The sequence below is a fragment of the Rissa tridactyla genome, chromosome 22, assembly GCF_028500815.1.
Source record: "Rissa tridactyla isolate bRisTri1 chromosome 22, bRisTri1.patW.cur.20221130, whole genome shotgun sequence".
Classification (NCBI taxonomy): Eukaryota; Metazoa; Chordata; class Aves; order Charadriiformes; family Laridae; genus Rissa; species Rissa tridactyla.
Genome location: NC_071487.1, coordinates 829,781 through 855,874, shown reverse-complemented (window position 1 = coordinate 855,874; position 26,094 = coordinate 829,781). Strand labels below are relative to the sequence as shown.

Here is a 26,094-nt window from a genome sequence, read left to right as displayed (position 1 = left end):
ATTCCATCTCAACATGGGGAAAAACTTCCTTCCTTTGAGGGCGGCAGAGCCCTGGCGCAGGCTGCCCAGAGAGGTGGTGGAGTCTCCGTCTCTGGAGACGTTCCAACCCCCCTGGACGCGTTCCTGTGCCACCTGCTCTGGCAGGGGCTGGAGGAGACGATCTCCAGAGGGCCCTTTCCACCCCAATGTTCAGTGATCCTGTTTTACAGCCTGCCCTGATCAATAAGGCAGCTGCCACGTGCTCTGGTTGTGCAGTCAGTTCCTCCTCCTCCCCTTGATGGCCATATCTCATACAGCCTGCAACATCACGTTTCTGTTTACACGTATGAGCTATATACTCACATGTATTTTCAGTGTTATATGTATCACTATATGTACCATATCACGCTAATAATCATTAACTAGTGGCAATCTGTGTTAGCAGATAATGCAGAATAAAGGGGGTGAGTGAACTTTATAGATACTACCTCCAGTACAAACTACCATTAGCATTAGTGTAAATGTCTATTATAGGGAAAAGTGAAGAGGAAAGGACGAGGGGTTACCATCACTGTTACTAATTTCTAGCATTTGGTGTTACTTCTTAAAGAAGAAAGACACGACTAACACTTTTTAGTTAATTTACCATACATACCTGAAGGAATGAAGAAGTACGGCCCGTGAAGCCTACCTGCTCCCTCAGAGACACAAACAAGCAGCAATTAGTTGTTTGGCTAAATACTGTAACATGAGTCTCTGTTGTGCTCACAGGAGACAGGTGAGCGATGCTGGAGAAGAGCCTTAAGTAGCCAGACTAAAGATTTGATGAAATGCTCCTATTATGATACTTCGCAGCCTGTGGAACAGGGAAGCTGGTTACTTGATCCTCTGCTATACCTGAACCTCATTGTTGCAGCTTTTAATAACTAAATATCCAGGCCTCCTATAAAGGTGCCTTTGAGGAAAGAAAGATAGGACAAGAATCAGCGTTCAGAGCTAGAAATGGGCAACAAGCAAACCATTTTCACTCCAGAGCAACTGGATGCATACCAGGTATAAAACAAACTAAATGGCTGTTTGGACAGAACATTGAATAATGCTGAGGATTTTTTTAAAAACAATCTCTTTTAAAAATTATTAAGTAGAAGTACTAAATTACAGCAAAGATTTTAGTAACGTAGTTTGATTCTTACATCAAGAAGAAGGGTTATAAAATACTCCTAATTATATGCCAAAAAGAAAGAGTGTTAATGTTTAGCCACGTATATTACAATATAACTTCATGCTAAAAATTGTCATTACCTGTTTTTTTATTTCATAGGACTGCACATTCTTTACAAGGAAAGAGATTCTGAGGTGAGTCTTGTTTTTGCATTTTGTGGGTAAAGGACAGAGATTGCTATAAAGACAGGTTACATATAGGGTGAGGTATTTTAAAAATTATTTTGAAATGGATTTACACAAATTTAAAGCAATACCTTTGGGCAATTTGAACATTTTTTGTTACTTTTTTATATACAAATGAAATTTTATATTACGGTACCAGTCTCTCTATCAGAAATAAATGTAATGAGTTATATTTTAGTACATACTTTGCCAGTGACATCCATGTTCCCCTCACCTTTTTTATGACAAATGCTTCAAAGTATACTGTTATTCTTTGGGATACTTTGCCTGTTTTATGAAAACCTTTATGGTCGTGTCAAATATTATGCATGTTTTGTTTGTGTCTTCATGTAAATAATTATGCTAATACCCTAAGGTGCATTTTCCCCAAAGCCTTCATGCACCTCATCAAACCCTCAATCTCTGGCCAAAGGATCCGATAAAGACAGGTTCAGTGTTCTGTTCATGAGTGGCTGAGAGCCTTCACTGAAAACCTCAACTTGTTCTCCTCTCGTAAAGACGAGTTACCCAGATAGTAACGTACATCATATTGAGTTGCGTTTGCCTTTCCTAACCATCGGGCACACTAACAGAAAGGGAAGCGTTCAGTTTCTGCATCTCTCACGATGTCATCGCACATTTTTTGCTAATTTCTCTGAAGGGCAGAGCCCAAGTGACAATTTTGTATGGAGCGTGTTCCTCTCTAGAACCTTGATGTTTGTGTATGAATTTTATACAGGCTAAAATATGAATGGTTCTTTAATAACAGAAATCTAAATCTGTCTGCCTTTCCATGTAGTAAATAGAGGCCAGAACCATAACTGCGTCATGAATAAGACATTTATTATTGATGAGGATCCCGTTTAAAATTCTGTCCTATTGTTTTGTCAATAACAGCTGTGAATGGGATCCTTACTCTAGCACGAGAACTGAAGCAAATAGCACGCTGAAAAAGTGGTGAACACATCCAAATTATTATGCACATTTTCTGTCTCTTTAACCTGAGTTCTGTGGAAAACGAGGAGGATACTTGGGGTGGATAAAAACCTGATAGAGTTGGTCCCAGCTCTCTCTCTTCATGCCCATGGCTTTAGGCACTCAGGGTTTTATGCTGACATTTGAACTGAATCTTTCATGCTCCAATTGAAGCCCATTATTTTTGGTGACATTTATTGTGGATGTGGAAAACAGACCCCTTGTGCCTTGTAACAAGATTTGGTATGTTTGGAAACTGATTAGGTGGACCTTCAGGCTGAAGGTCTTGTGCCCTGTTATCATAAACACATAAATCATAACTACACTATGTGCCTGAATACCATTGGTGGCAACGTAGAAGTAAATCTGAAACTTTGTAAAAATCTGTTTTCAGATACCAGGGTGTCTGGCGGTTTGGCTGCCTGACCTGTGTAAGCATTTTCACCTGTTGTGTTGTAGGCACGAAGGCTCTGTATTTCTCACCAGTTACGCTATGTTGTTCTTTTTAACACTGTCTCTTCTACCCACAACTACAGAGGATACTAAATGTTATTTAGCGACGGATATCATCCATCTGGTAAAGGATGCAAAGTGTGAAGAATGATACGGAAAAGGCAAACACATTGTTCGCGGCGTTCCCCAAACAAGCCTGTCTTTCTATTTCAGACTGTTCTACAGATACCGAGACCTAGCCCCACAGCTAGTTCCACTCGACTACACAGATAAACCAGACGTGACACTTCCCTATGAACTCATTGGCAGCATGCCAGAGCTGAAGGTACAGAGCAAGGAGCACAGCTAGAATCGAGTGACACGTTTCCGTTTAATCTATTCTTTTTTAATAATTCATCCAGTACTAATTGCTGGGAGGCTGAAATACAAATAAAAATTTGGCTATTGAAGTCAAAAGTCTTTCTGGAAGCTTCAAGCAATTTCCTGAAAACACCCTGAAATTGCACAAAGGTTAAAGAAGGCTACAGCCGTGTCTACCTCTGATACAACATTAAACAAGAACTTAATAGCAGAAAGGGGAGTATTTGCCAAAAAGGGATTACAACAGAAATAATCTTGCTCCAAGTGGCTGGAAAGCTGCCCGGCAGAAAAGGACCTGGGGGTGCTGGTGGAGCCAGCTTAACATGAGCCAGCTTAACATGAGCCAGCAGTGTGCCCAGGTGGCCCAGAAGGCCAACAGCATTCTGGCTTGTATCAGGAACAGCGTGGCCAGCAGGAGCAGGGAAGTGATGGTGCCCCTGTACTGGGCACGGGTGAGGCCTCACCTCGAGTGCTGTGTTCAGTTCTGGGCCCCTCTGTACAAGAGGGACATTGAGGTGCTGGAGCGTGTCCAGAGGAGAGCGACCAGGCTGGGGAGGGGTCTGGAGACCAGGGCATGTGAGGAGAGGCCGAGGGAGCTGGGCATGTTTAGCTTGGAGAAGAGGAGGCTGAGGGGAGACCTCCTTGCCCTCTACAACTCCCTGAAAGGAGGGTGGAGAGAGGTGGGGGTTGGCCTCTTCTCCGGGGTGAATAACGACAGGACCAGAGGAAACGGTCTGAAGCTGCGGCAGGGGAGGTTTAGGTTAGATATCAGGAAGAATGGCTTTACTGAAAGAGTGGTCAGGCACTGGAACAGCCTGCCCAGGGAGGGGGTTGAGTCACCATCCCTAGAGGTGTTTAAGAAACGTCTAGATGTGGCACTTCAGGGCAGGCTCCAGTGGCAGAGATTGTAGGTTGTTTGGTTGGACTCGATGATCTTAAGGGTCCTTTCCAACCATGAAGATTCTGTGATTCTGTAATTATGTCTTATCTGCACTGAAATAAATGCTAGTAAAGATGACTTTCCTTTGCTCCTGTCTTCTGTTTCCCAGGACAATCCATTCCGCCAGCGGATAGCAGAGGTTTTCTCAGAGGATGGAGACGGCAACATGACTTTAGATGATTTTTTGGACATGTTTTCAGTGCTGAGTGAAATGGCTCCCAGAGACCTGAAAGCTTATTATGCTTTTAAAATTTATGGTGAGTGAGACATGCATAAAAAGTAAACTTTGGGGAAATCCTGCAGCTTCATGTAGGGATGCAAAATATTCATTTTGCTGCCATAATGATTTCTAGTCAGGTATGTTTTTAATACGGCTTTCCTTTCCTTTTAATTTCATTTGAATGCCAGTTCTTTCTCTTAGAAACTTCTGGTCATCTTTATCCTTTTGTCTCTACCCTTCTCTTACTTATTTAGGATTAGGATTTACTACAAAATTTGCAACCTGGCATTATCTGCAGTTTTCAAGAGCTGATAAACATTTAAGAAATACTTCTGTCTGAGGGGCTGCTTGGAAAAGTGCAGCACAAGGGATTTGGCTGCCCATAAATCTGTGGGTGGTTTTGGTAGGGGGAGGCGGGAGGCAGGGAAGCTCACTTCTAGCATTTTTCTCCAGGGACAAATACAAAGATTTATTTTTACAGTACCATTTCCAGTTACTTTGTTCATGATCAGCTAAAGCCAAACAATATATCAAACAAACCAACTTTTTTTTTTTTGTGTGATTTAAACTTTACATGATTCAGCAAAGATGTTAAAAAAGTCAACTCTCACCAAAGCTGAACAACCCATTTTGTTCTTGCGCTTAGTTCGGTAGTACTGATTGCTAGAATGATTTAATTATGGCTAGACTATGTTTAGCCATTAAGCTATTTATAATTGTTACCCTTAGGGAAGATAAGAAGAAATAATTCCTGGATTTTTATTTTGTTATTGAATTTTTGTGCAAACAAATATGGATAACTGCAAGACTTCACTTCTGATTTGAAAGTTCTACTTGTACAAATACCTTATGGCCTGGGAATCAAACCCTTCCTATTAATTAGGTCTTGGCAGTCAACCATATAAAATGCTGACTTCCGTCACCTTGAATTCCTTTTGTTTCCTTTGACAGATTTTAACAATGATGATTACATATGCAAATCAGATCTAGAGAAAACTGTTAACAAATTAACCCGAAATGAACTTACCCCAGAAGAAGTTAGCCTGGTATGTGAAAAGGTGATTTACGAAGCTGACGTGGACAATGATGGCAAGCTGTCTTTGGAAGACTTTCAGCATATGATAATACGAGCTCCAGATTTCCTCAGGTAATACTTGCTTTTAACTTCTACCACAAAATTGCTCTTAGTTTTCTTGTCAGAAGTCTCCGAAATGTGTGTTTTGCATCTCCTCAGCCATTACAGATCATCAGTCTTCCCTGACAGTTTCTAGTAGAGCTGCCCACTGCAAAGGCTGGGAAAACAGATGCTCAAAAAAGCGTGGAGGCTTCTCGACTTGCTTTTTGAACCTCCGATGTACTTCTTACATGACAGATAGTCCTCGTAACTTAAAAAGTTCACATCAGCCCTTAGGCTTCATTGACAAGTATATGAGATTAGCTCACCCAACGTTTAAGTCTTAACGTGATTTCTAATGCCTTACACAAAGCAGCACTCAGATCTTGCATTAACGTACCTATTCTTTGCAACTGCTTTGCAAAATAAAGTTTCCAATTTACTGTACAGTCCTGGGATTAACTGTAGTGAGTCCCTTTGACTAGAGTGATATATAAGTGATCGTTAATTTCTCTTTTTAATAGCACATTTCACATTCGAATCTGAATCTAGTGAAACGTGTAAATGGAAATGCTTCTTGAACCTTCAACGACTGTTACTTCACCTGAGATTACCATCCACGAGAGAGCAAAATGAGAGGAGCAAAGAGGACAATTTCTGGTAACCGAACCAGTCAGAGAACTCGGTCTCTTGTTCACCTCTTTAAAAGGAACCATTCCTTAAACTCTTCATCGCGATTTCCCTGTAGTTTAACAAAGTTTCCCCACCAGCTAGTGCAAATCTGGCCTAGACAGTGAGATGGGAAGTACTTTTTTGAAAGTTCAGACACCACCAGGTAGTAAAGGCACTTGTATCAAATCGTAGCTTCTAAAAAAACGCCTAAGAAAATGCCTTATTCAGTAAACCCCCCCGAAAATAGTTTCAAAAACATGATGGTTAATCAAAATTGCGTAAGCAACTCCTCTGATCAGCTTTAACACTCTTAACAAACGGTTCAGTGAATCAACTTGCTGAAGCGTTCTCCTGGTGTGTCACAGAAGCCCAGTACAAGTTCTGAGAATACAGAGAAGAGCTCTCCATTTCAGAATTTATAACGAAAAGTCAACACGCTTTAAAGGACAAAAGAGCCCACCCTGGGTTCCTGTTCCTCTTTTCTAGTTTTAGAAACACCCTATTTTCCACGCAATAATCTACACACACGAATGATGAACAAGACGGACAAACCAAGTTCGTAAAATGCTCTTTTCATAAGAAGTTTATTTATGCAGTGCTTAGGGTCCTGTACAACAGAGTAAAAACATACACACTGTAATAAACAACAGTTTTGTTTTTAATACAAACATGACAGTCAATGAGAAGTGTTTAAGAAAGCAGTTGTAATGTGGGAAGGGGGGCAGCCAAAAGTGGTCATTCTAAAGAACACAATTTACAGTTATTTTTAAAAATACTGGGATGCATTAAGTTCCCTTCAAAACAAAGTCCTAAGTCCCAACTCACGCTCAACGTAGAGCATGTGATTCCTGCAGAAAGGCCAGGGAGACCAGCCTGCTAAACTCGTGTCACCTACAGAAAGAAAAGCTCCGGTGATCAGCGAAAGAGATGGGTCAAAGACTAAGGCAGCCTGAAACAATCGGACTGCACGTTACCATTAGCGTTCAATTGAACGGATCTTTATTTAATCTATAAACGAAGATGGAAGTCAGTCATTCCTTCCCAACCCCTACCAACTTCTAGTACAAACGGAGACCATCCTCTACGCAGCTGTTTGTCCATTTCCTCTCCAGCACAAACACCAGCCATTTCAAGTCAAAGAGAACAAGAAACCGTGGCAGCTTTTGAGCGGGATCATCAGCCAAAGACACCGCCACCACAACAATAAAACCCTGCGCAATTGTCAGCGAGATGATTAGCATCTCACGTGGGAGACCAAATAATTTTCAGCAGCAGTAGAGAGACTTACAACAATCCATAGGATTTATAAATCTGAGGCTGAAAGTCTGATGCTGGCGTAAGGCTCTGATGCCACGGAAGATTAGCTGTGCCTATCAGCAGGGACCGAGACAACGCGAGTGTTAAAATGGCAAAGTGTTCACACAGCAGTTCCACCGTTTATTGACAGACGAGCTACTGACAGGGCTGCACCCGAGAGGGTGAAGACTATGAAATATCGCACCCAGCCTCGAAAATAAGGACAACCACAGAATTCTATGATACTCATTAAAGTATGGGAATTTGAGAACTTGCTCAAAAATGAGTTTGTTTCTCTACAAACCAAGTGTTAATCGATTACCTGAAATTTTAGTGGCATTTAGACACTGAGAATGGGTAGCGAGCACATTGTTAGTTTTTCATATCTACTTAAAATTCCTCAGTTTTACACATTTTGTATCCAATTTCAGATTTTCCACTCCTTACTTAAAGCAAGCTTACATATAAACACATCACTGTATGTACGTGCACAGTACTTCTTTTGATCATTGTGTTTTCCATAACATTCATACTTAAAAACCACAGTAATTTAACGATGTGATGGAAACATCAACTACGTATCGTACTTCTCCAAGATCTGATGTCCGCATTTAGCGACACGCAGCCAAGCACAGCTGCAACCGCAGTGTCCGTAGCCTTGTCCTGTCTTACGTCTGCATTTTAGGTTTCATATTGCTCACACGGATTTGATTTCTGTGTAGTCTGTACACCCTCGAAGTAGTGATAACTGTAGTCACAGTAACTGCGTGAAACTTCCTGAGATCGGGCAATAACGTAGTAGTTCATGGAGTAAAACCAATCATTTTGTAAGAGGAAATCATGCTATAAATTAGGTATATAAACATGTGCAACAACCAGCCTAAGTTTAAACAAAAGGTATTCACAAAGAGTTAGCTTTGAACGCAGAAAGAGTAACTTGAGATTTAGAAAATGGGGAGCGAAGTACACAATTCCATCCTTCAGGTTTTAATCCAAGATTAATATGGTTTTTCTTTCTCGTCTCAAGATGAGTTATCGATTTACATACTGTCAACAGGCAACAGCCGGTACGGTGGTGGACGGCCCGTGCTATCACGTTTGTCTAACCACTTATTTTTCCAGTCACTTTGAAAAACATGCCTGGCTGCAACCCCTGGCTGCCTTACAGTAGAAGGATGGATGCGAGACAGTCCACGTTTACTGCTAACCAGAAACAAATCATTAACCAGACCTGGTTAGGAAAGCAACACTCACCCCCTGCCTTAACCACCTCCCCAGTTCTGCCTCGATAATTTCCTGAGGCGCACACAAAGCCTTTAAAAGCGTCCTTTTCTGCAGACAGAAGCATCGCTCGTCCCACCTAGCGCTCGGCGTTAACGACACGCTGAAGCAGACGCTGACTCGAAGCACACAGTGACTGGGAGGCTCTTCAGTAGCTTAACGTGATTTTATCCTACAAACACAGATGTGTGTAATCCGCTACGGTGCGTGTTCACCAAGTCCTCACGCTAAAAAGCCACGAGGAAACAAAAAAACCCCCACCATAACGTTCTGGTTAGAGGAAAGCTTTACGTATGACTTTAATCACGAACAGAGCTCCCTGAAATCTGCTAGCTCGGTAAAAAAAAAAAGAAAGAGGCGGTAGCATATAAAATACATTTTTATGAACCAGTAAATTACACAGTAAAATTTCCTTTTTCCGTTTTAGAAGAACAGGCAATACTCCTGTTGAGACCAATTGCATGCTGCAGATTATAAAGTTTAATGATGAATCTGATCGATCCTTAACTCAGTAATACTTACGAGCGCTACTTTGAGGCCAGAATGTAATACCACAAACTTGAAAAAAACAAACCCGGTGAGTAAATTCATTAACTTTAAAATCAGCTTTAATTTTACCCTTAAGTGCAGTTGTCAATGTAAACAAAGCATGTTAACAATTCCAGTGAGTTGCAGGACACAGCCGCTACGTTCATTTGCATTAAATATCCCGTAACTCCCATCACTTGACAGCAGACTGTGAAGTAGATGGCTCCTCCTGGCTCCCCTTGTCAGCCTAACGAGGAGTCAGCCTAACGAGGAGTCAGCCTAACGAGGAGTCAGCCTAACGAGGAGTCAGGCTCACGGCCTCGCAACCGAGGGCTATTACCTACCTGCGAGCTTTACTTGGCTGTTACATTTTATACATCGGAATGTAATAGACTGTGTTTATAGGAATAAATACGTGGAATATTTCCACTGAGGACGAAACGTCATTTGCATTGATGCCAGCTATCAACAGGTTTGCTGCTGCGTGAAATCTGACGTGATCATACGCAGCAGCAAGGCAAATCTCAGCTTAAAAAAGTTTGCTTTCAGAAAGTGTTCATATGTGCAACATTTATTTGCATATGTGAGCAAGTGTGCATGAGAACACACAACTGGAAGCAGTGCAATACATTTTCTTGTCACGATTTAAAACTAGCTACTGCATCCTGACAGATCTGGAGTCATTCTCGACCGGAGAAGGAAAAGTCGCCCATCGTAACGTTACAGATGTCGAGTGAGTGTCCCTACCCCAACCAGGGTCCGTTTCTCCACGAGGAGAGGACTGACGGTTCGCGTGGGACTCACGTAGCCGTCGTCTCCCGTTAAACGCGTCTAAACGCCCGGAGTACTTCATTAAGCACGTTCAAGTCTAACATGGATAAAGTCATTCCTGATGGCAAGGATCCGTTATATTTACAGCACACTTTGGTTTTTTAAAAAAATAGAGATTCCTTTGAGGAGGATTTTTTTTTTTTTTTTTTTTTTTAAACTTCAATTGTACTTGTGGATTGTCTAGAATAACGCAACTGAGTAAGGAACAGGCAGACAAAGGATTTTCTCCGTAGTAGCAAAGCGATGGAGATCAGAACGCTTCCCTCCACCTTCTGGAAGGCGTACGCCTGTACTGCTCACCGGAGTGCGGTTACTGATGGCTCGATGCGACTGATCTAATCGCATCTACGGATGTGCACATCTATCACGGACACATACCTGTATTTATTAGCATTGGCGTTTCAGTTTCTTATTCTGATCATAACTTAAATCTTTCTAATTGGGCTACGTTACAGATACGAACACAAAGATTGAAGCCTGTCAGCAACGGTGCTGTATCACAGGTTTGGTCTGTACCCCCTCTGCTAGACAATACACGCGCCCGGTGGCAATCTGACAAAAATAAACTTGTTTCATCTCCAAAATTGAAGAGTCAGACAATTACTAAAATAAACAATTTCTTATTCAGATGGTCACAAAGTGACAAGGTATGCTGGAAACGCTAAGTCCACAGACAGAGGAACTCTCGCTCAGAACAGGCACAGTCCAGTTCAGCTGAGCAGCTGCTCAGATTAAGGCCGTGTCCCTCACAGAAGAACACATCGGAAAAAGCTGCTTTTCTTTTGCTGGTCTGGTGTGATTTTGACGCCCTGGTTGCTGCCTTGCGGGCTATTGCCTTCCTGAAGAGGCAAAGAATATTCAGTTACTTATTTCTACTTGCACTGCACCTACGCTTCGTCCTTCTATAAACTCAAAGACAGCCGAGATTTTTAGAAAGAAAAGTCAGACGACGTGTTTGGCTCTTGCCGAAACAGGAATCGTCAGCAGGAGCCAAAGTATCACAGCTCCGTCAGCTCGCGTCTGGTCACGTGAAGGGGGAACGCTCAGTAGGCGCAGAAGGAACCCCCGTTACCTTCATTTCGTAAGGAACAGAGTGACATCGCTGTACGTTTGGTTGTTGTATGAAAGAGAACCCAATCCTTTCTCAGAACACTTCCGCTACAGTTATCGAAACAATTAGCTCTTCACCTACGTCTAACCATACTGGTTTGAGCACTACCCTGACGCGCGCAGTGGGCCTCCCGCGTGTCTCATTTATAGGATTCCGTTTTTCAGACTGCAAGAGCAGGAAAATACCATTAAACTGCTCTACCACTCACTCGACTTTCAATGAACAAATAAGATGCTTTTATTTAGAAAACCTCAGCCATTGCAGCTAATTCCTGAACCGCAGAGACAATTGTTTGTAAGCCGAGGTCAGAGCGTAGCTCGACAAAACTAAAAATAAATGTCTATAACCTTCAGTGCTCCCCCCAGGAAAGAGACCGCACAGCCCTTTTATACGCCGCGCATCAGTACTTGCTATTTGGCTCGTGCTTGGGTTTTTTTCCTATTTAAATGCAGCGTGGACCAAGTGACGGTTACTCACCAACTTCTTGTCCATTTTTGCTTTGATATCTCTTGCAAGAGTGAAAAATGCCTGTGACAAAGCAGTTCAGTGTTACATGGTTAATAAAATATATTCTAATATTTTTGTTTAGCAATAAGCTGCTTTCCCGAGTTTCCACGTATATTGAACTCCTGAAGAATGTCAAGTTTTCCAGTGTTTTTTCCCCCCTTCCAGGTTTTAATGCTCCTTTTCCAACTCCGCTACCCCCTTTCCAAGCCCGAGCCCCCCAATGGCACACGGTGCCCACGGCGGGGCATGTCCTGGGTTCAGCGAGTGGGAAAACGTGACCCTTCATCAACCACGTTACTGAATGCAAAGAGGCAGCTGAGCTTTTGTTTGCTCCAACACCCCTGTGTTACGCTCTAAGTGCCAAGATCAGTTTAAAGAAGCGATATGCACTTAACAACCCAACCGCGGGATCTAACGACCGAGTTTTGCATCCAGCCGGGACGGGCAGGTGTCCTCAGGCCTTGTTTGCACAAAGGACACTAAGCGTAGCAGAAAGGCTGCAGTACTTACATTCTCTATGTTTATATTTGCTTTCGCGCTGGTCTCCATAAATTTAATCCCAAAACTTGCAGCAAGCTGAACAAAAGCAGGATTCACGTTAGTTGGAGAATTGCGGGAACAGCTCTACAAACAACCACCTGCGCAGGGTCTGCCCCGGCGCGAGTCACGGCAACGTGGGGATTTACTCAGGCAGAACAATTAGTAAAATTCAGGAACTAGATCTCATTGCTATTGGCAGCTCTTCTTGCTGGGCCCTGTTCTGCTGTTTCACACCCCGCACACGTTGGAATCTGCTCCTTTTATTTTTCCCTTGCACAGAGAGATATCTTGTCAGTCTTGTAACATCTGCGGCGCACGGACACACCGTCTCTACCTTGACCAAGGAACATCTGACGCCAGAAAAGACAATCCCGTCTCCCTTCTCTCAGCGGCTTTTAGCCAAAAAGAGACAGTTCCTAAATGTCAAACTCTAGCATGCTTTTTCTTCCTTTTTCTAAGAAAAAAATCCAACTCCGTGCTTTGCACCCAACACATCTCGACCAGATCATTCATAAGAATTTTTAATGCAGACTCGTTTTTTTAATCAGAGCGGGGAAACGTATTGAACTACAGCTCGGGACATTCAGCAGTTCTGCTCAGACACCCCCGGAGTGCCAGCGCACAGACAGTGACGGCGGCGAGTTTTATACTCTGAAAAGCCTGAGCTGAAACACGTTAAAGCGCCGGCACTTACCTTCTCCCCTTGCTCTCTGGAAACTTGTCTTTTGTCATTTGCATCACATTTGTTCCCGAGGATCATTTTTTCAACATCTGGAGAGGCGTGCTGAGACAGAAACACATCAAAGCAAAGACTTGGGCTTGGGTGTTTTTAGAGAAATATTGTCAGAGAGATGAGGCATGCGGCAAGTGCGTCACACGAGATGCTGCTGCTGAGCACCTTCCGCAGATTTACGGGCTCCCCAAAGCCCAGCGCGGGTCCTGCACACCGACAGCTCTCAGGTCACTTGTCGTGGCAGGAGAACATCGACTTTGAGGTGCCCTCGTCACCAGGAGGGCTGCAGTCCCCACAGCTGGTGCTCCCTGTGTGCGAGCGCAGCAAGTAACTGTGAACCGGCACATTCCAGAAGGTGTTACTGGTTTTCATTGAACTTATTTTCCAAGTTCCCTCCAGTACATGAATTCAAAAGAAACTTCCGAACCAATTAAGTTTCAACTACTTTGGGAGGAAAAAATAGTGCCTTCAATATAGAGTAAGTAAATAGAGAAATTACCTCTTCGATATTCCGGACCCAGTTCCGAATATTTTCAAAAGACTTTTCATTGGTGATGTCATAGACTAGCATAATGCCCTGAAGAACAAGGAGGAGACAGAGTGTTTCAGTCAGTTTAAGCAAGAGTTAAAGACTCGTCTGCAGCAGAAAGGAGCGACTCAACGAAGTCTATTTTTAAAGCAGCTGGTTCACGGTTCTACATAACATTTAACCACCGCTTGTGCCTCGCTAGATAAGGCGCGCGGGACGGGCATCCACAGCGCGAGTCGCGGAGGAGACCTGCCCCCGGAGCTCCCTGGAACTCCCGGCTCCGCTCCGAAGCGGAGCACTGCTCCAGGGACTTAGTGCGGCAGAGTTTACACCTGGCCGACAGACAGTTGTGCGCGTCCCACGTTAACCCTGGCCGATGTGACTGTGACAGCCCAACCGCCCGGGATCGGTGTAGCGTCACCCGTCCGGCTCCTACCATCGCTCCCCTGTAGTAGGCGGTTGTGATGGTTCGGAATCGCTCCTGCCCCGCGGTGTCCCTGGAACAGACAGAACACGGGGCTCAGCCAAACGGCCTGCTCGAGGCAAAGCCACCGAAAGTTCCAGTTAAACATTGCCGAGCCAGTCTTTAGACGCACTAAAACTCCCTCTTAGTGTCTAAGCTGTTGTGAAGCGCTGACGAGCACAACTGAGGAACGGCTCGACGGTAACAGCACCCCCCGCCGCAGACGCCCCGTCGGCAGCAAACTCCTACCAGATCTGCAGTTTGATTCTCTTCCCATCCAGCTCGATGGTCCGAATTTTGAAATCGATACCTGCGAAGAGAAGCAACTGAATTACTCCGAGTTTCTGCCCCAGACCGAATCAACGCTTCCCTCCCCCCCAGATTCACCGCGAAGCTTTTCAGTTCGTTCTCTCGGGCGGGAGCGCCCGCGGCGCGCCCTCCCCCCGCCCGCCCGCCGAGCCCCAGCGGCGGGGCGAGAGCGGCCGGAGCCGCCCGGCCGCGGGCTTTCGAGAGCCGCTCGAAAGCCGGGCCGCGAATCCCCCGGCGGGCCCCCGCAGCCGCGAACGCGCCCCCCGCAACCGAGCTGCCCCGGGCGGAGCGAGACGCCGCCGGCGGGCCCGGCCCGGCCCCCCCCGGCCCCCGGGGCGCGCTGACCGATGGTGGAGATGAAGGTGGCGTTGAAGGCGTCCTCGGAGAAGCGGAAGAGCGCGCACGTCTTGCCCACGCCCGAGTCGCCGATGAGCAGCAGCTTGAAGAGGTAGTCGTACGTCTTCGCCATGTTCCCGGGCGCCGCCCCTCGGCCCGCGCCCGCCCCCCGCGCCGCCCCACGGGCCGCCGCCGCCGCCCGTCACCGCCCGCCGCGCGCCCATTGGCTGAGCCCGGCAGGAAGCGCGCGCGGCCGGCGCCCCATTGGCCGGCGGCCTCCGCCCGGCGTGTGAGCGGCGGCGCCATTGGCGGTTGGGTCGGGCGTCACTTCCCGCGGCGGGCGGAAGGCGCGTGGCGCGGCTTGGCGTGACGTCACGCCTGTAACCGCCCCCGGCTTGGCGTGGCGGTTCGTGACGTCACCCGCAGAGAAGCGCTACAGAAAGGGCGGGAGGCGGCGCGGGACCGGGAGAAAGTGTTTAATAGGAGCCGCCCGCGACGGGCGGGGTGACGCTGCGGCCGGGCACAGCCGGCGCCGGGACACGCGCGGACGGGCGCGAGGGGCTGGCGCGGCCCACGCTCTCCCCACGCTCTCCCGCGCCCCGCGGAGCCTCGGCCGCGCTGGGACCCCCGCCCGGCTGCGCATAACTTAGTTGGTGTTGCAGGAAGGGGGCGGGGGGGGCGGGGAGGGTGCCGGTCCCCCGGCCGCAGGGACCCGTCGGCAGCTCATATACAGTTCAGTTCGTTCAGCGTCTGGTCCAGTGTCTGATGCAGCCCCAAGTTCTCCTCTTTGGCTTGAGCGAGTTTTTCTGGTGAGAAAAAAGAAAAACACACCTTAAAACTCATCATTTTACAGCCTTTTCCCCTTAAATAAAACCCCACGATTACTTACCCTCGTGGTCAAGACACCACTATGCATCCATGAAACAGGGCCAATTTTTTTGGTAATTGGTGTAATTAAGTAAGGTTTTGGGACACATCCTACATCTAACGTGACAGATTCGTGCTCTGATTTCACGTGTAACTGACAGGCCTCTGGGCAGACGCAGCGCCGCAAGCACGCACCGAACACGCTCAAAGCTTTCCGCATCCTCGGGAACACTAAAACCCGCGCGGGCCCTGCCCCGGCCGACAGGGACACCTCTGCTGGCTGCAGCTGCCCGGCCCCGGCCGGAGGGGCTGAACGTACTTCAGCTGCGACTGGTGTATTTTAGGTGAGTTGTAAGGAAATAAACCCCGAAAGCTGAAAGGCAGAGGTATCTTGTTTTTATTGAGCTCAGTCCTTACAGAGGAGCTTGAGGGATCACTTGTGGAAGCTGCGTGAAGTGACAGGTATTACAGGCAAGAAAAGCTTAAGAGATGCGGGGAGGGAGAGCGGCCCCAGCACCGCTCACAGAGAGGTCATGTCATTGAGAGCATGGTCAAGCTCCTCACTGATCGCTTTGTACTTCAGCTTCTGAGCGTAGAGCTCGTCTGTCCGTCCCCAGGGCAGAGGCACGTTCAGCAAGAAATGCAGAAAAACAGTCCAGAGGAAGAGGCGCACAGGAGGAGAGGCGCAGACAGGCAGAAGGCAGCAGCCAGAGCAGTTGGGGCAGAAAACAAAAGAAGAGAAGAGATGCGTAATTGAGTAGCGGCATGAAAGCAAAAAATCCACACAGCTGCCAGGTCAGAAGCTTCATCTACGTTTTTTTAATCTCACTAAATTATTTTTCAGTAATTACACGAAGCAGGGTTATCACCTTATTATGAATAGAAAGAGCCCTTGAGTCCGTGTACCTGTGAGTTGGCCAAAATCAGGTTATTGTTACCAGTTTTTCAGGAGAACTTCCTGCGGCCAGGAGGTACCACACGGGACCGACGTGTCCAGTGGGCACATCCCGCCCATCTACCCGTACGCCTTCTCTCCTGTCCCAATAAAATCTGATGCCCCTCCTAGAATTTTGTTTTCTGATTTGAAATCGATCACTTTTAAACAAAACTCAAGTAATTTCATACCTTCCAGGTCATCAATAGACTTTTCCAGTTTGGCAACTGTTCTCTCCGCAAACTCAGCACGAGTTTCAGCCTAAAAAAAATTAAATAGAGTAACTGGATGCTGTTAAAAAAATGATGCCAAAATGCAGTCTGGGGACGGATAAACTTACTTCTTTAAGCTTGTCGGACAGAATCTTGATTTCTTCTTCGTATTTATCTTCTTTTTCCGAGTACTGTGAAAACAATAAACACTCTTTAAGGGAAGCTGTAGCAACAATAATAGATGTTTATGAAACCCTGACCTATTTGTAACCACTTTTCCTTTTACAGTGGCTGCAAACACCCTTTCTGTCCGTTGCTCCTCTTTGCCAAGACGTTTCAGACTCTGGTTCACAAACCATCATTTTAAGACTGGGGATGCCCAGGCTCCTTCGTGAGTCATCTTAGACCTTAACAGGCTTCAGCACAAACTAGCGGAATGGGCAAGAGAGCAGGAAGCCTTCCATACCGGTTTAGACTAGCCAGAAACGACTCTTTAATGAAATCAGGAATTTTAACAATTTTCACTATGAAGAGGGCAAAACCCACAAAAAGAGCAATCTCAGAAAATCAGGCTCAGTCAGCACCAGACTGGTGTGGGAAACGGAGATTTAGGGTCTGGCTTGATGGTTATCAGGTTACTGACTTGGGTTGGGCAGAACGGATTCAGCGCTCTCAGCAGTCTCTGTTAAAGAGCAAGTCACTTTCACTTTCTTTGTATTTCTGGATTATTTCTATGGACTTTAATTACAACTTCTGACTTTGCCCCATCCCTTAGTTTATGGAAAGAACCAACCTTTTCAGATTGAGCTTCCAAAGACTTCAGGTTGTTAGTGACGTTCTTTAACTCCTCTTCAAGGTCACTACATTTACTACAGGAAAAAAAATAAATGTATAAATTACTACTGCCCCTGTTATGACTTAACTTAATTTTCAAGAAGTCTAAAAATAGAAGCGGTGAAGTAATTATAAGTCTGAAAGGAGGAAATTGGGTACGCAGGGTACAAAAAAACTCTTCCACGTATGCTACACGCCTGCCTCCCAGTACTAGATTTTTCTAATGAAATACAGCTTTGCCCTTCGCTGTGTTCTGAACTGCCGCCGTGTGTCCGGAGTTACTCACACTTCGGACACCTCTGCGCGCTCTTCAGCTCTTTCCAGTTCACCCTCCAAAATAACCAGTTTACGGGCAACCTGTAAAGAGACAACAGCTGTCTCGAGCCAGTCTGCAGTTTCGTAGACGTTTCTCTCAAAGCACCGCGCTCGTCATTTCCTTCTCAATGAACAAATTAGATTAAAACATACACGTACAGACACGAAAGACTTTTCCCCCAAATAAGTTAGACTTGGCAGTGTTCTTAGTATTAAATATCTAAATATCTACTAAAATTGCCCCTTTTTGGGAACGTTGCACGTCGAACCATCACACAGGGAAAAGCATACAAGGAATGACTAAACTGGAGAGTAACAAAGCTGGTGCCAGTTCTCCCATACGTTTAAGCATCTCCTCATCCCTTTTACCTCTTCGTATTTGCGGTCAGCTTCTTCAGCAATATGCTTGGCCTCCTTCAGTTGCATTTCCTGAATTTCCATTTTCTCTTCGTCTTTCATTGCTCTGTTCTCGATAACCTTCATTCCTCTGCAGAAGTCAAGGCAAGTGTGTTTAATGCAGAAGCATTTTAGCAGTTTTATTTCAAAGATCCCACAGTGGGTTCAGTATTTGTAACCAAAAAGTGGCCCATTATGACCATACTATCATGTTCTTTGAGGATAACAGAATTACTCATTTAACCTTATAAAAAAGGCACCTCTAGTTGTGGGTCTCTGGCCTGCAATGTGCATTAGCAGATACTAAGTTATACAGGGATACTTTATTCATATGTATTCAAATTTTTACCAAAAAAAAAGAAAAAGAAGAACGGAAGGAAATGTACCTCTCGCTCTCATCCGCCGCTTTCTCGGCCTCCTCCAGTTTCTGCAAGGCTGTGGCCAGCCGTTCCTGGGCACGATCCAGCTCCTCTTCCACGAGCTGGATACGTCTGTTCAGCGCTGCCACCTCACCTTCGGCCTGTACGAAACAACCGCCCAGAACTCGGGTTACGCACAGCCAGCTGCCGGCCGACACATGTTCTCAACTAATCACTTCCCTTAAAACTGCAAAGGCTTCTCCTCGGTACACGCAGGGAAGCTCTGGGAACCCCTCTGTCTCTGCTTGTTGTTTGTTTAAACTAAGGCATCTCAGGAATCTCAAGGTATGGAGTATGTGCTTCTCCTTTCTTTATTAATGGTACTTATCATTCCTGCCGCACAAGGGATTCGGCAGGGATTGCCAACGGAGAAGTATTTTCAGATCACTTCACAGGGCTGGGTCTACCCATAGGATTCCAAAGTTAAAAACTGAACTGTTTGGGTAAGGGCTTGTTCCAAAAACTTCACAGTTGATTTCCCCGGTTTTGGTTTCATCACAGATTGCAGCAATATCCTGTCACAGCACACTGCTGGAGTTAAAGCTATTTCATTATCCATTCTGGGCTCCTCAGCCTGCAAACGCTACATAATCTTTACGCGGTCAGTTGGGCAGATGCAGTTGGCCCCAGCATGGGAGAATCGGTCGTCTGCGTAACATAAATAGGGCAAAATTGGCTATGTTCTTAAACTAAGTTCAGTTTCCCTTTTCATTGTTTCCTGTGGTACTTAAGGGATTGGGCAGAAAGCATTTCTTAATAATAAGGTCTGTTTATATATTATTGAATAAACTGCACAGTAATTGGGCACACTATTAATATTTTAAAAAAAGACTAGATAATAAATGGAGAGATTCTTGGGAAAAATGCTCACATACAGACAATAGGAACAAATTTCTGTCCATAAATACATCGTTTTTATTAAGATATGGATCCTTTAATTGTTTGTTATTTGAAGGAAAATAAAGCCCTACTTTAACAACTGCGCACTCAATAGTCCGCAAATCTGAGCATGATTGCCATATATAAGATTAACTTTTTATTTATTTAAAAACCCCCCACTTTTATGGGCTATATTGTTTTATGCTTTGTGTTAAACACTTTGAAAAAATATTTGTTTTCCTGCAGCTTTGCCAATTTGGTTACTGACCGCTCCTCCCAAGCTGGAGGAAGTGGTTTCCATTCATAGCTGTACCATCTTGGAAAGGATTTCAGTGACTTATCCAAATGGAAGTTGACCCAGGATTCCTCTAGTCACAAATTATCCTGTATTTCATTTGTTTTCTACCCAGTGCCATGTGTTTAACTTTCTCGATTTACATCGAGGCATCAATCATGTAGAAAACTGGCATCTGTTATGTGGCAGCCTGCGACTCCTTCCATAGCCAGGCCACTTTTAAGTCATACTTTAATTAAGCAAGATTCCAAAACTATGGAGCCGGGGCCACTGGGAAGCCGGAGTTGGGGTGGCTCCACCTCTCCCAGAAGCAGCCCGCAGTCCTTATACGGTAAAACTAACTCGCTGACATGTGATAAAATAGCAGGAAGATGCCGGGAAGGCTGATCACACACAAATCTAAGTGAAACCAGCTGTCCAGCCCCGGGAGAGCCGCACACTAGTGGAGAGTTCTGATTTCTCTGTGAAAAGCAGGAGGGAAAGTTATTTTCCAGCAGTTCGGACATTTCCCAGCTGTGCTGGAGCCAGCGGTGCGGCGCCGAGGCGGGAACTCCCCGCTCGTTGTCATGCAGCGTTTTTTCCTAATTAACCAGCCACTTCCTACTCAACTCGTAACCGCTTCCCGATGCCGATCGGTGCTCGCAACGCTTTTTTTTCCGAAGGGAAACGGCCCCAAAGCGCGATAAGCAGCGGGCGCCCGGGACGAGCCGCCGCCGTGCCCGGCGCCCCCGGCGGCCGGTGTGGGCGAGGCGCTGCGGCAGCGCCAGCGGTTTCCGCAGGGGGGTTGCGGAGCGGAGGAGCGAGGGGGACAGCGGAGGAGCGAAGGCAGCCGGCGGCCGAGCCGTCCTCCCGGAGCAGGGGAGAGCCAGGCGCGCCCCAGCGAGAGAGAGCCAGAGACAGGAAGGAAGGAGCAGGGCAGCCCGGGAGAGAGCGACCGAGAGAGGCGCGCAGGCAGCCCGGGCGGTCTCACTTTCTCCCGCAGGTCCCGTTCCAGGTCCAGCTCCCGCTGGAGGACCTGGGCGCGATCCTCCGCCTCATCCGCCTGTTGCTGCAAGCACTGGATCTTCCTCTTCACCGCTTCCAGGGAGCTCGGCGCGGCCATGGGCGCGGCGCGGGCGGCGGGCAGGGCGCGGAGGTGCTGCACGTGGCGGCGCGCGGCCCCGCGCCTTTCAATGGGCCGATGACGTCACGCGGCTGGAGGTGGAGGTGGGGGTGGTGACGTAGCACCCAGGACTCGGCGCAAGCAGCGCCGGGACGGCGGCGAGCCGGGGCCGCCCCGCCCGCTCCCCCGGTCCCCGTCCCGCGGGGTCCCCGCCCAGCCCGGCCCCGGCCGCCGCGGCGCTCGGTGATGCGAAGCCGGCGGCGGGACTCCCGGGCTCCCCGCGCCACCCCCGCCGTCCCCAGGACCCCGAAGGTGGGGTGCAGCAAACCGCCGCCGGCGTGTGCCCGCCGGGTTGGGGCCCGGGCAGGCAAGAGAGAAGCCAAAACTAACGATTCTGAGGGCAAACGGAAGGGCTGCGTGGCTGGGGAGCTGGGACTGGTTTTTCCGCCCGAAGGCAAACTGCTGCCTTACGGCACAGCAGATCCCTGCTTTGTCCCAGCCTCCCTCAAACGCCACCATTTTGTATACGGAGATTTCACCTTTCCTAAAGGATTTCCACCCACAAACACTGCCCCCCGTTTCAGACCCCCCGGCATTCCCCTGTGGGTACCCGTGATGCCCCGAGCGGTGCTGGCTGCCACGCGCCTGGCGCAGGACGGGCAGCCCGAGCCCACCTTGGCAGTGGGGACAGCAGCTGTACGTATCTGAAACGTACCGCTGCCCTCCCTGTACCGCGCTCACAGTGCTGCAACACAGACGTCCTCAGTGGGTCTTGGCACCAGTGTGCTACACACAAACCAGCCAGTAGTTCCAGGCAAATACTAGCCGTAGGTACGTACATCAGTCGCCTTCTTTTCAGCCTGCTCTAGTTTTTCCTGGGCATCTTTGAGAGCCTCCGAGTACTTGTCCAGCTCATCTTCAGTGCCTTTCAACTTCTTCTGCAGAGCAACCAGCTCATCCTCTACCTTTCAAGAGAGGAAAAAAAAACCCAAAGTGAGCATTTTGATATATTATCAGTTACAGCCTATTATGGTTAAAACCCCTCTTTACTATTAGTTTAACATAACATAGAAAAGAGTCATGAAAGAGCAGATCAAAGTTCTGCTGGGGCAGGTAGCCTGAGCGTGACTGGTAGCAGTTGCCCGGCAAAGATCCTTAAAAACATCCCACCCTTAGGACAACGCTTCCTGCCACCGTACACACAGCATCTGGTTTAAGGCGTAACTGGGTACAAGGCCTTTGTCACCTCATTTCTATTTTGGACTCCACAACACCCTGCAGCACCTAATTCTACAGCATAAATGTTTTAAAATGGCATCCTTGTGTTTTTTCTAACACTATTACCTGATGATTTATTAGGAAAATATTAAATTCCTGTATAGTGAGAAAAAACGAGTGGTCGTTCCCCAATCATCTTTTTTATGTTGTTGAAGACACTTCTAACCAAATGCAACTCTGGAAGCCGTAGGGACCAGGTCTGGCCCATGACAGACCCTGCTGTAAGCGGGAGGTGGGACGCGATGGCTGGAGGTCCCTTCTGACCCCAATTATCCTCTGGCTAATTGTGGGCCAACTATGCTCCATCCTACCATGAGGTTCAGACTCTCTCCTCCATACCATATAAATCCATATTGTACGCTAGAACAGTCCTATTTATAACCTGCCGGGAGACTGTTTAATGACAAACTGTCTCATGCTCCCTGAAGAATTTACATTATCAGGAGGCTGCTGATAAGGGTGCGCCTGCAAGCCCATCTGCTCCATCATTTCATTTGCAACACAAAACAGTTCAGTCTGTAGAGAAACTGATTTAACCATTTAGCTCCGCCTTCACATAAATTTAGTCTATCAAAATAGTTCACTCAAAATAGTTTGTGTTTTAGTGCACTGACTTTCTTCGTTCTAGCTTCAAAGATAGCTTTAACGACATTTTTGGTAGCGTGCTATTCTGGAACATTGTTATGTTTCTATACTTTTACTCAGAGTAACCAGTGTGAGAGAACAGAATACGCTTGCTTGGATGCTTTAACAGAGGGCCAGTAAGCAGGATGAAGGAGATGCTTCCTTTGTGTATGATATTAAAATCACTACTTGACTACTGTGCCCACATTAAAAAAAAAAAAAGCTGAAAAATTTTAGACAACTCAGAAAAGAGTAAGATCAAAGATTTTTTTTTTTCTCTTTTAGCTTTTTATTGTGAATTACCTTCATATAGATACTTGAAAATTCCCAAAAGTGTGTCATTTATCATGCCGTAGGAAATCACCTTTGATAACTAAACATAAAGGAAGGGTAGGCATTCAGTCACCATTAACTGAGTAACAATCTGCTGTGGCTGTTAGTGAGCACAGAAAGATTAGCCGGGGAAACTGTGTGTCCCAACAGAACAGCATCTGATCAACACCTCCGAAGCTAGGAAAGAAACAGGGACTACGTACACGGGGCGATGTGTGCAGCTTGTAGGAGCTCACTGTAATGACACAGAAGGGACAAGGAGTTTTCCTTACGCTGGGGGGGCAGAGGGAAGACAGCAGCAGCTGACCCTGAAAGTTTATTACTATCATCCAGGATCTCAATCTGAACTTGAACATAAGACACATTTGGCCAAATGAATGCTAATAATGTATTCTAGCAGTCTGGAAGATGTAGTAGAAGCAGCCACATTTAGAGGATGTAAAAGACATGGGAATTTTACACAAAGTGCTATAAGAAACCTGAGCGTAGCCAACTCAATTCAAGATCATTCTGAAAATACTATAGCTCAAATATAAGGTAGATATTCAGAATAAAGAACACTGAAAAACAAAAGAACACGATAATGTTATCACTAAAACTCAGTTAAAAGAAGAGCTTTCAAATTAAGATATTTCTGATTATTCTTAACAAAAAAATAATACAACATATCTACTGTTGAGTCAGAGCTGGAACCTTGAAGGGGCACTCTCTATACCAAGGACTAGTCACGTGAACTTTATTAATTCACTTCAAGGAGAGGCTCAATTAATGTTTAGGCGCAGCTGACTCTTCAGGAGGTATTAACACTAGTCCTACAGGTGTTCAAGGTACGCAGCTTTGATTTGGAGCACGTCAGGCCTTTTCCAGGGAACCACAAGCACAAGAAAACTAAGGCAATTATTTAAGATTCAGGAAAACTTAGACAAAGTACTCTTAATAATGTGTAGATCATGCTAATTTCACAAAGACTTGGATGGCTGAAAAGATAAGTTCATACCTAGCCCTGGCTGCATGGAGTGTAACATCACAAAAAAGCAAAAGACTTCAAAAGAAGATAAACAGAAAACCCGACTTCAAATTATTTTGCTTTCTGAATCAGAAAGCTGCAACAGAGTATTTTGTTACACTTATTTCTGCAGTGCACACACAATCTGTGACTTTATTTCTACTTACCTGTTTGCATTTGTCCTCAGCTGCCTTCTTATCCGTTTCAGCCTGCTCTGCTCTGTCAATGGCATTCTCCTTGTCTAACTTCAACATCTGCATCTTTTTCTTGATAGCTTCCATTTTTGCTGAAGGATAGGTTGTATCTGTTGCGCAACTGAAAGAATTCCGAAGAGTAAAGTTCTAGATTTTTAACAGCTTGGGCAGTGAAATGAGTTGTACTCAGTCAAGCCACATGGAAAATGAGCTCAAGTGGTTGTAGAGAGCTTTAAACCCAGAGACCCCTGGACAAAACCCAGATCTACTGGCCTCTTCTCTGATCTTTCACACGCAGCCTTTCTAAGGAATGAGCTGGAACAGGCTCACTAGAGGAATCTTCAGCACTCCATCATCTCCTTATTTGGGTCCTGTTTTCTTAAAGAGAAAACTGTTTCCATTTTTAAGCTTCTGACAGAAGCAAAAGTGTTGACATATGAACACATGCTTGAAAGAAAGCTTATTAGCACCCCTCCGTGTTTGCAGAGCAATTAAACAGCCCAATAGATCTACAGGGATGGCCTAGCTTCTTATAATAATTGCATAAGACTAATGAAGGAAAGGGAAAGATCTTTTTGGATTACTCCAAAATAAATCCATGCATAAAATAAAATAAAAAATCTACACTTAAGAGGTAGCTAAATTTATGTTATAAGAAGATGCAGGATATGTTATGAGACAGCAGGGTTTTTTTGCTGTGAAAATAAGCACTGGGATTAAGGAACATAACAGAAGTCAGATTTAGATCTCAAGTTCAGGCTCAAAGGCATTCAGCGAGTTCGAGTGTCTGTCTTTGAAATTTCACTCACTAAATACTTTGGGAACTGAACAATGCACCTGAAGCTGCAGTCGGGTGAGCACTGTAAATTATTTCTTCTGCTTTATGAAGCAGTCACCTTCTCTCTGTCAGGCAAGGCATGAGTAGGCTCTGTGAAGATCATCAGAAGCAGCTCCACTGAGGACACCAACAAGAGCATCCAACGGCCCTGGGATGAGCCCTGTTTGCTCTTCCAGCCCTGTTAGACACATGCCCGTGCTCCAACTGCCCTCTCCCATCCCTACGGATGCTCCAGCTTAGCTTCACAGCGCCCATCACCCGCTTTGCCCTAACTGTAGCAAGGGCTTAATTACTGCACCTCTCAGAGCAGAATGAAAGCACTTGACTTTGCTACACTGGGACCTGCATGCCCTCACATTCCCCCACTTTTCGAGCAAAACCACAGGAGTTAGATTCACTGGTGCCTTCCCAAAGGAGTTACACTGACACATGCTCTTCCTTATTTTTCTTTACTGATAAAACAGATGCCCCTTTTCTGTTGCCTAAGCAAAAACCAGCAATATAAATGATGATTTGGACTTGATGATCCTTACGGGTCCCTTCCAACTGGAGATATTCTAGTCTAGTCTATTCTTTCCCAAATTCAGGTCCCATTAGCCACCTCATGATACTTTCCCACTGATTCTGCCTCTGCCCTCCACTGCCCTGTGTTCACTCCCAGGCCACACACAGGCCCAACTCCTTGCACACCCTCACAAACCCTGCCAGGCCTTCTCTCAGAAGTGCTCGCAGCATCCCCAGCATGAGGGGTACCAAAAGACTGAGCACAAGACACAGGAACTCCCTCATCCTCTGGAGTGAGCTGGCATTGCACCGAAAGGCCTTAAGAGAGACTTCTAAGGAAAAACTGCTCTTTATTTATCTAATGGTAGAATGAACATGGAGCCAACACCAGCACAATGCCTATAAGCAAGGCCAGAACCCCAAAAAACATCCCCAAAGCACCTCTGTGCCAGTCAGAGCGCTCGCTAGGCTGCTCAAGCTGCCTTTTGTGAGAGATTTCCT

General features: G+C 46.1%; 3 protein-coding genes across 7 annotated transcripts; 1 reads left to right on the top strand and 2 right to left on the bottom strand.

Annotated features, from left to right (window-relative positions):
- Positions 1–907: 907 nt before the first annotated feature.
- CIB3 (calcium and integrin binding family member 3) lies at positions 908–7,910 on the top strand. The gene is made up of 6 exons (XM_054181874.1): positions 908–1,032; positions 1,301–1,335; positions 3,007–3,118; positions 4,203–4,350; positions 5,265–5,460; positions 5,952–7,910. Exons 1-6 carry the CDS (start codon positions 982–984, stop codon positions 5,971–5,973), a joined length of 564 nt encoding a protein of 187 aa, XP_054037849.1. The 5' UTR covers positions 908–981; the 3' UTR covers positions 5,974–7,910.
- A 1,356-nt stretch (positions 7,911–9,266) lies between these two features.
- Positions 9,267–14,733, bottom strand: RAB8A (RAB8A, member RAS oncogene family). Of its 2 annotated transcripts, XM_054181872.1 has the most exons (8): positions 14,573–14,731; positions 14,168–14,228; positions 13,892–13,952; positions 13,426–13,503; positions 12,888–12,977; positions 12,164–12,229; positions 11,624–11,674; positions 9,267–10,874 (listed from the first exon to the last, which is right to left on the bottom strand). In XM_054181872.1, exons 1-8 carry the CDS (start codon positions 14,694–14,696, stop codon positions 10,782–10,784), a joined length of 624 nt encoding a protein of 207 aa, XP_054037847.1. In that variant the 5' UTR covers positions 14,697–14,731; the 3' UTR covers positions 9,267–10,781. The 2 variants fall into 2 exon arrangements, with proteins under 2 accessions (XP_054037847.1, XP_054037848.1); XM_054181873.1 differs by lacking the exon at positions 12,164–12,229 and having other exon boundaries at positions 14,573–14,733.
- A 428-nt stretch (positions 14,734–15,161) lies between these two features.
- On the bottom strand, positions 15,162–24,556 carry TPM4 (tropomyosin 4). 4 transcript variants are annotated; one of them, XM_054181869.1, is made up of 9 exons: positions 24,225–24,556; positions 21,656–21,781; positions 18,508–18,641; positions 18,095–18,212; positions 17,697–17,767; positions 17,370–17,445; positions 16,705–16,767; positions 16,556–16,625; positions 15,214–15,369 (listed from the first exon to the last, which is right to left on the bottom strand). In XM_054181869.1, the coding sequence occupies exons 1-9, from the start codon at positions 24,336–24,338 to the stop codon at positions 15,287–15,289; spliced, it is 855 nt and encodes a 284-aa protein (XP_054037844.1). In that variant the 5' UTR covers positions 24,339–24,556; the 3' UTR covers positions 15,214–15,286. The 4 variants fall into 4 exon arrangements, with proteins under 4 accessions (XP_054037846.1, XP_054037844.1, XP_054037845.1 ...); XM_054181868.1 differs by lacking the exon at positions 15,214–15,369 and adding an exon at positions 15,793–16,033 and having other exon boundaries at positions 24,225–24,554; XM_054181871.1 differs by lacking the exons at positions 21,656–21,781; positions 24,225–24,556 and adding an exon at positions 20,685–20,894 and having other exon boundaries at positions 15,162–15,369.
- Between the last annotated feature and the right edge of the window lie 1,538 nt (positions 24,557–26,094).

Bases quoted from the DNA above. Each gene is read 5' to 3' on its own strand.
- CIB3 (XM_054181874.1), top strand. From the start codon at position 982: ATGGGCAACAAGCAAACCATTTTCACTCCAGAGCAACTGGATGCATAC. The intron at 1,336-3,006 runs GTGAGTCTTGTT...TTTCTATTTCAG, and splicing joins ACAAGGAAAGAGATTCTGAG to ACTGTTCTACAGATACCGAG. The intron at 5,461-5,951 runs GTAATACTTGCT...TCTTTTTAATAG, and splicing joins CGAGCTCCAGATTTCCTCAG to CACATTTCACATTCGAATCT.
- RAB8A (XM_054181872.1), bottom strand. From the start codon at position 14,696: ATGGCGAAGACGTACGACTACCTCTTCAAGCTGCTGCTCATCGGCGAC. The intron at 14,229-14,572 runs GTCAGCGCGCCC...TTCTCTTCGCAG, and splicing joins CACCTTCATCTCCACCATCG to GTATCGATTTCAAAATTCGG. The intron at 12,230-12,887 runs GTAAGTGCCGGC...GCTTTTGTTCAG, and splicing joins CCAGAGAGCAAGGGGAGAAG to CTTGCTGCAAGTTTTGGGAT.
- TPM4 (XM_054181869.1), bottom strand. From the start codon at position 24,338: ATGGAAGCTATCAAGAAAAAGATGCAGATGTTGAAGTTAGACAAGGAG. The intron at 17,768-18,094 runs GTAAAAGGGATG...GTCTCTTTACAG, and splicing joins CTGACCGCAAATACGAAGAG to GTTGCCCGTAAACTGGTTAT. The intron at 15,370-16,555 runs GTATGAAATTAC...TTTTCTCACCAG, and splicing joins GTCTATTGATGACCTGGAAG to AAAAACTCGCTCAAGCCAAA.